At 36.6% G+C, this 11142-nt stretch overlaps 1 protein-coding gene across 2 annotated transcripts; it reads left to right on the forward strand.

Moving 5' to 3' along the window:
- The first annotated feature begins 3822 nt into the window (after positions 1-3822).
- Positions 3823-10651, forward strand: LOC113782890 (AP2-like ethylene-responsive transcription factor At2g41710). Of its 2 annotated transcripts, none has more exons than XM_027328836.1 (9): positions 3823-4339; positions 7068-7150; positions 7319-7327; positions 7421-7509; positions 7712-7785; positions 7867-7917; positions 8156-8217; positions 8375-9000; positions 10301-10651. In XM_027328836.1, the coding sequence occupies exons 1-9, from the start codon at positions 4047-4049 to the stop codon at positions 10352-10354; spliced, it is 1341 nt and encodes a 446-aa protein (XP_027184637.1). In that variant the 5' UTR covers positions 3823-4046; the 3' UTR covers positions 10355-10651. The 2 variants fall into 2 exon arrangements, with proteins under 2 accessions (XP_027184637.1, XP_027184638.1); XM_027328837.1 differs by having other exon boundaries at positions 3824-4339; positions 8156-8175.
- The last annotated feature ends 491 nt before the right edge of the window (positions 10652-11142 follow it).

Genomic DNA, 11142 nt, shown 5'->3' on the forward strand with positions numbered 1-11142 from the left:
TTTCTGACGTATTCTGCCGAGATGGGACTAGCGCATGGCTCGATACATCACAATTAAGAAGGGTTCTCTTTCTCCCTTGTTCATCGCTATTCTCCTCTCTCTCTCTCTCTCTCTCTAAGACCATCTCTCTCTTTTCTTCTTCATTTTCCTCGACACCCCCAAATCCCTTCTATGGAGAAATGACAGCTGGCGGAGGCGACGACACTACGAGAGGAGGAGATGAAGGTACAGGGGGCGGGGATGATGTTGGAGTTGGAGTTGGAGGTGGATTGGTGGTAGGGAGGGTGAAGCTGTGGGAGTAGGAGGAGCAGGGGGAGCTGTGGTGGGTGCAGTGGGAGTAGGAGGAGAGGGAGTAGTGGTGGGTGGGCTGGGCGGAGCTTGGCCACCCACGCCGGCGACGATAACGCAGATGAAACCTAAGAGGAGAACACCTCGTGGCTCCATGAAAACACGGTGAGGGAACGGCAAAATGGGAAATAAATTGTAGTGATGTTGTCTTGCGCACTTATATTCTCAGCAGAAGACCACCGCACTCCCACTGTGTGAGCATGCGAGATGGAAGGACGGTGATGCGAAGACAGGGGAAAGCCAAAGGCCAGGGACTGCTCTATATAGGCGGGTTTCGTTTTACATCACCATGCCCAGGTATTTTTTTTCGTTGCAATGGCGGTATATGGAGGCATGGCATATATAGCAGGTAATTTGAAGAAAGTTGGCAGGTCTGTATTGTCTCTTAAACCTTGCAAGTATTTGGCAGTTGTGTACTGGTTCTTTGATAGTGATGGACTAATAGTATAGTATTGTGTGATTTTATTTATGTGAGTACCAAACTGACGTTAGATCTCCGGTGGCTGTGTCTAGCGTCTGATTACGGAATGCCAGATATGTTGCATGTACATGTAGGATCCCACGGGATCTCTGTGTCTATAGTTAAGGATATCTCTCTTATTCTCCATGACCGGCAACATCAGGACCAAAACAGATGGTTGGTATTTTTTTCTTTCCCTCCCTGATTTTCTCTAGCCTTCTATTTTTCTTTTTTGGTTTAGTTGTCTGAACTAATCTAATTCGTATTTATTTGTGATATTGCAGGTGAAAATTTTGGAAACTCTTCCAGCATTCTTGTGAGACTCTGTAAGATTTTTTTCTCTGTTTTTAAAATTGTGTTCTAAAACACGTGGTTAGTTTTGCTCTTCCCCCCCCCTTTTGCCTGGTATTCTTCCTTCTCTTGCCGTATTTGTATCTCAATTTTGTTCTTGGCCAAAAAGTATTAAAAAGGATTTAACAAATCTGAGAAAGTTTTTTGGAACTTTTCCCGATCTAATGCCTTTATAAGAAATTTTTCCTGGTTTCTTTTTTCCTAATTTACGTTTTTTTTTTATATTTCATGTCAAAGTTTGGGAAAATTCTTCAATTCTTTTTCGAAATAATCTAGGTTATGTAGTGAGGGATTATTTTCCAGCCTTTTGTATGTAATAGTAAGCGAATATATATATATATATATATTTTGGGTAGGTTATAGTAAATGAATATTTGACTGTATCTATTTCATTGCCATTTGTACCCTAAACATCATCTTGCATTTTTTTTCCTTGCAGAAGAGGTTATCCTTGATTTTGTCACATTACAGGTTTTTTGCTCTGTCCTTTTGTAAATTTTTTTTTATTTTCCCTTGAATTGTTGATTTATTTATGATTATAACCTATTAGGTGTAAGTTTTGATATTGGTTATCATGGATTAGTTGGCCTTCAAAAGATTAGGTTGTGGCATGTTTCCTAAACCTTTGAAACATGAAAGTTGATATAATGTTACTAGAATTTGTAGTCATTTGAGTATTTTATAGATGTCATTTGAGAATTTTTTTAATTCTAAATTTCTGTAATAATGCAATGATATTTATATGAAATCAAGTGTTTGACAAAATGCCAAAACTATTAATTTGTTTGTAGTAGGTAAAACTGGAAAGCAAGAAAGTTTACATGGACCTAAAATCAGAATTTTGTATTTATCTTATTGAGTTTGTTGATTCCATAGAATATCTCCATTTCTGCATGAGAGAAAATATGAACTAGATGATTATTGACTCCACCGTGTTTCTATGCAACACAGCTGATGCTTAGCAATTACTAGGTAGACATGACAAAACCAAAAAAATTGAACATAGTCAGACCAAAGCTTCATAGTAACGTTTTAAATAGAGAGTATATTTCTAAGTTGTGTGAGATGGTTCTGTTCCCCCCTCCCCTCTCTCTCTCTCTCTCTCTCAGGCCTAAAAGGTATGGAATACTACTGTAGCACTATATATTATGATCCGAGTCTAACCAATTTTTTCTGTATTTTACGTGCAGTGGTTTAAGCTTATGCAATATTCTAGGGACTAAATATATGGGACTGCCAATGTCGTGATAGTAACTGGTGCTGGTCGTTGATAGATCATACAAACTTCATCTACCCAGCTTCCTCTTACCTTGTTCGGGAGAGATATCTTGCTGGCTCGAGGCAGTCGACGAACGATTAAGAACTAATGATAGTGAATGGGCTTTGTTCCGCATGATGCTGTCCACTGGCGGAAATGCAGTGGCTCGGAGAGGTGAAGACGAAGCCAAGGGTGCCTTCTTGTGTATGTGGTTCCGTCAGTCTGGTGGTTAGCATGAACCACCCCACGCAGTCTGGGCTTCGTGAGGCTCATTCAGAGTACTTGGGACTTCTGCAAATAGGAGACGGAAAGAGGATGTACCACACTTTCCTGGATGGACTCCTGACGTGTACGGTCATCGAGAAATTCCTGCCTCTATCTCTGAGGAGTCCTTTCGAAAATTAAAACATTTTAGGTTTCACATTGAGTCAGTCGTCGTCTAAGAGTTGCTATATGCACATCGAAGGCAATTAAGAAGTTCGATGCTACTGTCTCCTTGGAAGAAAAAAAAAGGCTGAATGGTTTTGTAGATGTGATTTCAATTTCTGTGTTCCAGATTAGTTCATAAGATTAACGGATAAGGATCACGTAAATTTGAAATGGTGAGAAGGGATAAGGATTAGCTAAACATGCATAGCAATTGGAAATCGAGAAAAGTTACCCATTTATTTGCTCACGCTTTCGCTTATTTAAAAGTTTAATCATTTTATAACGAAATAACTTAAATGCAATGCATCCAAATCATGATATCTCCACTTATGAATTTGGGCATTTTCTGGGCAACATGAAATTAACACCGCGCATCGCGCGGTGATTCCCTCCTAGTCTAACTAAGTCTAGCTAAGGCTCTATTTAATAATTCAATTCAACATTTAAATTTAATAGATTCAGATTTTAATATATTTAGATCATTTGCTAATTAAAAATTGAATATCTTAATTAATTAAGTAACATCGAATTTTCTAGGTAAAACTTGCTTCCGAAATTAAGTAATAAACTATTCACTTATCACTGAGTGTGATATGTGCTCAAATGTATTAGATTTAATACTTAACAATTCAATAACTTAATAGATTTAAACTTCAGATTTCAGTTTTTAGACTCAATTTTATTAAACGCACCCTAAGTACGATTAGAGTAGTTAGTTATCAAGAGAATTTCCTCAAAAAATTCACTAGCAAATGTAGAGGCACGCGTTTGATTTGATGGCAGTTCAATCCTTTCGGGACTCTCTATTGATTTTTTTAGATCCATCCTCTCTCTTTAATATAGGTGTAACATAAAAAGGATCGTGTCAAAACAAAAAAAACTTTGTCAACTCGTCTAGCCCATTTACCATTTGAACTGTCACTGCCGTAACAGACAGGTGGAGGCTGATAGAACGTGCCACAGTGTCTCACCCAAAAACAGAAGTACTCTCAAACCCTTGCGTCATAGCCGTTGGACTCACTCCCCGCAAAATTCCAAACCACCAAAGAATAATTTTAAATCCCACGGCAGATTTAGATTAGCTTGCGGGATTCTGCTGTCCCTCCGCTCCAAAATCAATCAAATCATACTCTCCTCTTTTCTAGATCTGTTTTCTCCTTATTTAGGGGCTTGTTTTTGTGTTTTGAGCTAAATTATTTAATGGCGTCGTCTTCCTCTCGACCGCCTCCTGGAAAAGTGGAAACCGGCGGATGCAGCAGCAGCGGCGGCGGAGGAGGAGGAGGGGAAACGTCTGAAGCTGTAGCTGCTGCTGCTACTGGTGCAGTGATGGTGGGACCCATACCGGGAGGAGGCGGCGCCGGCGATGAGCTGGCAATGTATAGAGGGCTGAAGAAAGCTAAGAAAGAGAGAGGATGTACTGCTAAAGAACGCATCAGCAAAATGCCCCCTTGCACAGCCGGCAAACGTAGCTCTATTTATCGCGGCGTGACTAGGTACTATGTAGTATCAACTAGTGTTGAGTTACTCCATGATGGTGTGTGTTCTATATCTGTATCTAGGGAAATGCTAGTTTTTATGGATTTTTTCGCTGTAGGTTTATATTTGAATTTGTAGAGCTTATTGTTAAGTTTGTTTGATTATAAGAAGTATAAAAAAAGGGTTATTTTTATTCTAGGAAGCTACTAAAGTCTCTGGAAATCTTTCTATTAGTAAAATAAAAAAAAAAAAAAGTGACAGTTAGACAATTTTTGGTGGGGGGGGGGGGGGGTGGAATAGGAATTTGTCGTGTTAACTAAAATTATTCGAGTTGGTTAAGATTTGATTTTGTAGATTTCAGAAACTTACCGGTAGTATTAATGACATAAGTAGTTAGTAGCCAACTAAGTCAATGACAGTGCAGTACTTTACCTTGTTGTAACTATTCTTTGGCTAAGGATGAGCTGAAAATGATATCAATCTCTGTGTTAAGTTTGTATGTCTATTTCCTGATGAGTAGTATGCGCTGTTGTTTAGCTTTTTGAGATGCATTTCACATAGAGAAGGTAGCTTGAAATTAAGCATTGTTAGAAAACAATTGGGCGCCAATCATGGGGTGATCTGACTCAAGCAGGTATTTGAAGTTAAAGAAAAAATGATGAAGCAATCTTGTGTAACTCCTACTTTAAGGAAGGAAACTTTCATCTCCTCTCTTTATTAACATCAAAAAGAAACCATGAATTCCTTACTTTAGCTGTAGGTGTGAATGCCGACTTTTTGTTTCCATACATCTGTATCTTAATGGAATATGAAGTAAATGGACAACAAATTCATATTCAATAATACTACTATAATTGAAAAAAACATAAATTTGGTGCAAGTGATCCATTATCTTTTAAACTTAGTTAAGTTCTTTTGACACCTAAATTAAAAAGAGAACTTCAGTAACCCACATATGATCTCATTTTCATGAGGTCCAGATAAGAATTTGGATTATAAATTTTCTATCTTTGTCTGGTTCTTCTTTCTCATCTCTCAATAGTACCTCAATGGCCCGTATACTCTTATCTCATTTCTAGTTTTTTCTGGCTCTCCTTTTTCATCTCTCCATTTAGTCCATTAAAACAATGATAAAGAGTTTGGATTGTGGAATCTTTTGGTAGGATTTGTAGTTGGAGATATGACATGAATCTATAGAGGGATGAAGCATGTGATTCAGCCTTAGCAAAAGTCTACAAACAGTTTTATAATTCAATTTAGTATTGAATGAAGTAATCTCATAATGTTGTACAATGATTTTATGATACAACATGTTTTATGTGGACAATAAAGGCACAGCTTGTTGGCAACCTAATATTGGAATATACTCTTTAATAAAAGCTTTGGTCAAAGGGAGCTATACATTTTCGTTTCTTGTAGCTTCCAGCATCTACTGTTGGCTACAAGTCTTTTAATGATCTTTGATATCTTTTGTTGAGTTTAGGATACTAAGGATGTTTTTGTAACTTTATTAAATAGGAATGTGAATAAGTTGTTTGAATCACCATATAGAATACCATGGCAGTGAGCATATGCATATATCTTGCATTTGAGTATTGCATTTTCCATGGGATCTACAGCTGGTTCAATGAACACAATCTATTTGCAGAAATTGCTTTTAGAATAGCCACAGCCAAAAGGCCACAGTGGATGCTCAGCATCTGTTAAGATAGCAGTTGGCTCCTTCCATAACTTGTTTTTGCCGTTGCCTATGACTGAGATGTGAGGGTGGGGAATATACGTCTTTTTGTTAGTGTAAAGTCTTGCCCATCTCGGAGGGGTTTATTATACACAATTTAGTAAATGGGCATCCTTGAAGATGTTGGGCAGTTTGAAGCATGTGCATTTGTGGTTACCACACCTTAAAGTAGACCAGATAACCAGGTTTGTCACAAGCTGTTAAACCTCATATGCCATTTTAATTTTCTATATGTTTGAAAAGCAATACTGTTGCCATTTCCACGATGCAATGTCAGTAGCATCTTATTCAGTGAGCACTCTGTTGGTACAATCCTTGGCACTGCATTTGATAATCAATTTTTTCTATTTAAAATACAGAGTGGATCTTGCATATTGCGAATCATTAATTCATGTCTAAGATGATTGTGAGTTGACAAAATCTAGTAGCTTCATGCCTTTTCTGCACTATCTGGAGAGATTCAGTGGGAAATGGATGGGTGGAGTTGATCTCCTTATTGCATACGCATTCCCCCCCTTCCCCCCCCCAAAAAAAAACCAAAAAAAAAAAAAAAAATTTTTTTTGAGCTCATACTGTTTCAAACCTTGGCTTATGGATGAAATTCTACACTTAACGAGTCAACTTTTCCTGAAAGCTAATATATTTAGTTTTTGTCTTTGTTATTTGGTGCATGTACGTGGATTTTTTCCAATCATGATGGCATTATGAATTAATCTAAAATCTTCAATAGAGGAACATGTTGTAGGTTTTGGATGTTAAAAATCAAAATATGCTGATATTGGATTGTTCAGCAAAAGTTATCTCAAGTAATAAACTTTACATTGAATAATACTGCTGTAATCATCCTAAAAGTTAGAATCCTCATGACAGTCTGCAAAAGCTCTGCAGGTGCAATTGTAGATTTTGTTCTCTCTTAGCTTTTCTGTTCTGAAGATCCTTGAATCAGTTGATTGTGTTTCTTTATTTATATTCTTACATTTGTGAGGTTGTCTTTGTTATTCTCATAGGCATAGATGGACAGGACGATATGAAGCTCATCTTTGGGATAAAAGCACCTGGAATCAAAACCAAAATAAAAAGGGAAAGCAAGGTTTTTATTTTCTGCTTATCTATATAGATGTACATGTAGATTTGTTTCTATTAGCATTTAAAAAATCACTATCTGAACCTCTCATTTAAATTCTGACCTGACCTTTTGTCCAACTCTTCTGTTGCATGGAAATATGGATACTGGTTGGTGATTGATTCTCATGGGCAGTTTACCTGGGTATGCAGTTTCACTGGTAGTCTTTGTCTTTTTAAAGTTCAAACTGAATGTGATATCCACCTCTATTAACTTTAACAAATATGATGCCTATAGGTGCATATGATGATGAGGAGGCAGCAGCCAGAGCATATGATCTTGCTGCCTTGAAATACTGGGGCCCTGGAACACTCATTAATTTTCCAGTATGATGCCACGGACTAGTTTTCTTATAAATGAATGTAAAAGGAAAATCCCCATCTCCCAAAAGAAAAGGAAGAATAGTTTTACTCTTCTTTTCCTGTCAAATCTGATAGTGTACATTTAGAGACCTTCATTTAAGAGCACAATATCATGTACTGCTGGAGTTATTCTTGTGAGAATCATTCCTATTCATATGCTGTATAGGTTACTGACTATACAAGGGACCTTGAAGAGATGCAAAATTTCTCAAGAGAAGACTATCTCGCATCCCTTCGAAGGTTTGTATACCTTGTATATGTTATACTAGAATAATTGTAATGTTCCTTATGACATGCTCCTTATGACATGCTTTTCTGCAGAAAGAGTAGTGGCTTCTCAAGAGGAGTCTCCAAATATCGTCCTCTTTCAAGGTACAAATGCATAAACTAGATTTTTGACATTGGCTTTTATTTAGTATTATGTGAGCCATAAGTTACTGTTTTTTAGCTTGAGGCAAATGTATTGTCTGAAAGCTTATGTTATCAGAGATTGCCATCATTGGTTTCTCAGTGGTGTATATAATATATATTTGTGTGTGTGTATTTACTCATGTTTGGATGTGTTTTTAATGTTGTTTTCCTCTGTTTTATTGTTTGTTTGTGTATGCAGCCGATGGGATCCACAATTTGGTCAGTTTTCTGGGGCTGATTACTTCACCAGCATTCGATATGGTGACTAAATTTAGACATTGGAGAAAAAAATTTTCGGGTTACTAGGAAAAAATCTTCTACAGATCTATAGGTTTCATAGTGTTCTGCCTACCTAAACTTCTTAGGTTTTAGTTTGTGGTTTGGTTACCAAATTATTGGCATTCCTCTCCTCTATCAGGTGCAGCTGATGATGCAACAGCAGAAAATGAATATATTGGTGGCTTTTGCATTGATAGGAAGTTTGATTTGACCACTTATATCAAGTGGTGGGGGACCAATAAACCACGTCAAGTAGATCCACACGCTAAATCATCAGAGGAAACATCATATCGCCCTGGTGAAGACATGAGCAGTGAACTTAAATCTGTAGAACTGACAGCTAAGCCCACTGAACCCTATGAGATGCCACGATTGGGTGTGCCTCAAGAAGGAAAACACCGAAAAGGTGCTGTGTCTGCTATGAGCATTTTGTCACAATCCGCAGCATTTAAGAGCTTACAAGAAAAAGGATTGAAGAAGAAAGCAATAGATGAGAATGATGAAAATGAAGATAAAAATGTTATTAACAAAAAGGACTACGGCAAGGGGGTTGAAAAATGTAGTCATGATGGTGGAAATGAGAGAGTTGGAGCTGGACTTGGGATGACTGGAGGATTACCCGTTCCAAGAAATGTTTACCCACTAACTCCCTTACTGACTGCTCCACTTGTGACCAACTACAACTCTATTGATTCCTTAAATGATCCTGTTCTTTGGACCAGTCTTGTTTCAGTTCTTCCTGTGGGATCTTCACGCACTTCTGAGGTTGGTTTTCATTTGCTGAAGCTTCATCTTTTTCATTCTAAAATTGCGTGAGTTACAATCTCTAACCTGTTAGTCCATGCTATAGGTTTTTTAATTTTTAACTTTTTGGTTTTGGATATGTGAAAAAGATTCTAATTAAAGCACTAAGGTTATGTAATGCAATTACAACAGAATACCTCTAGGTGAACTGCTGTATCCATAATTCTTCGGGTGGCTCTTCAAGTAAAAACTGAAAGAAACACACTCAAAAAAGTTGTTATTGACGTTGAGACACAGTAAGAATTTTACAGCAACTTTCACATGAAGATTCTTTAGCAAGAACTTGGAAGAACTAGGATTTTGAGGCAGTTACTTATTTGAGTTGCAAGAACTAGGATTTCTTTAGCTGTTTTTGAAAAATTTGGCTGTAGCAGAGTTTTTAGAGTATATTTTGGAATATTTTTAGAAAATATTTTGGGATATTTAAGAGTAGAAGAATTTCTAGAATATATTTTGAGATATTTTTTAAAATTTTTAAAATTTTAAACTAATTTTTAGATTACCTTTTAGAGTACTTTTTAAAAATTTTTATTGTATTTAAAAAACTAGTTTTTGAAGAACACTCCCATCCAAACAGAGCATAGGATTTTGAGGCAATTACTTATTTGAGTTGCACTTGACGTAATATATTTAGGGAAACAGTTCAGTTTTTGAAACACATTCCTTTTCTATAGAATGTTCATGTTTTATTAGACAATGAATAGAATGTGTGGGTTGTGTTTAGCTAGGCAAGTATCCTTTCTTAGCTTGATGACAATTCATACCTGATACAAAAGGTGGTTTAGCCTTAGAATTTAGGCTTACTAGCACTTTCTGCAGCATGCTTGAAATATTCATTTTTCTCATTCTATTTATCATTCAGGCTTGATCTTCATAAGAGTCAGACTCTAGAAATTAATTTTTCTTGAACCAGCATGGTAAAATCTCTTTCCATATGTATTTTGTTGGAAATCTGCACCCTGGCAGTTGTTGCTTATTGTGGTGACGAGCTAAAGGGGATCTTCTCCTGAATGGTTACTTGTAGGAAACAGTTTCAGGTTTACAATGGTTACAATTGTATACTGATAGCATCAGTGTGCTGCCTGTCTGAACCGTAGGATGTTCACTCAGTGCCTTTTTTTTTTTTTTGGTGGCTGAGGTATAAATTTCATTTGATTGTTTCCTGTTTATGTAAGCAAATGAGTTTATGTAAGCAAATGAAACTAAGGAAAATGCTTCTTTAATTCATTTAGCTAATCAAGGATGCATTAATGACATGCAGGTTGCAAAGAACGAGTCTAGCTCAGAATACAATTTGTTCCAGCAAGAAGGCTGAAATTTAATCTTGTCCTTGCAGCATTGTCAAAGCTGATGCCTTGGGGTCTCCAGTAATTTGCGGGTTTTCTGTGTACAGATATTTCAGTTAACTAACTGGGAGAAAAGAGGTATTTCTGATAGTTATAGTTATTAAGTAATTTGTAGTTTCATTTAAAAAAAAAAAACCACGTGTTTTCTGTACAGGTATACATAGTGTTGGATAGTTGAAGTGTGATAGGTTCTACACTAAAACGTGTATTTGTAAAAGAAATAGTTATTACTTTATTTTGAGTCTCTGCCTCTGTCTTTTGCGGTCTCTTTGATTGGAAAATGGAAGTCTATGGTGACCTTAATCTTTCTTAATAACAAGTTAAAACACAATTTTCTTAGCCAGTGAAGAAAAATTTTTACTTTGATGCAAATTGTCCCTGTTTGGCAAATAAGGGTTTTTGGGTATTTGTCTGAAACTTTACTGTAACTTACTGTAAAAGTTGTAGGAAAATTTTTTTAAGTGTGTAAATTTCTAGATATTTTGAAATGTGTAGTTTAAAAATTTTGATAAGTTTTTTGACATTATTATAGCTAAAGTTTTAAAAAAACTTGTAGTAGACAAATTTGGCTAAAAACTTATTTGCCAAACAGGCCTGAAGTTTGTCCATTTGGTTTTGAGTTGCTGCTGCTTGGAACTGGCAATTAGGTGGAGTTCCGCGCAGGTCATAGACTAATAGTAGTTGTGCATTTCATTCATCACTGAAAATGAAGACACGTCACCAATTGTCATCAGAAAAAATGGACGAATGGAAATAA

This window comes from Coffea eugenioides, chromosome 9 (genome assembly GCF_003713205.1).
Source record: "Coffea eugenioides isolate CCC68of chromosome 9, Ceug_1.0, whole genome shotgun sequence".
Classification (NCBI taxonomy): domain Eukaryota; kingdom Viridiplantae; phylum Streptophyta; class Magnoliopsida; order Gentianales; family Rubiaceae; genus Coffea; species Coffea eugenioides.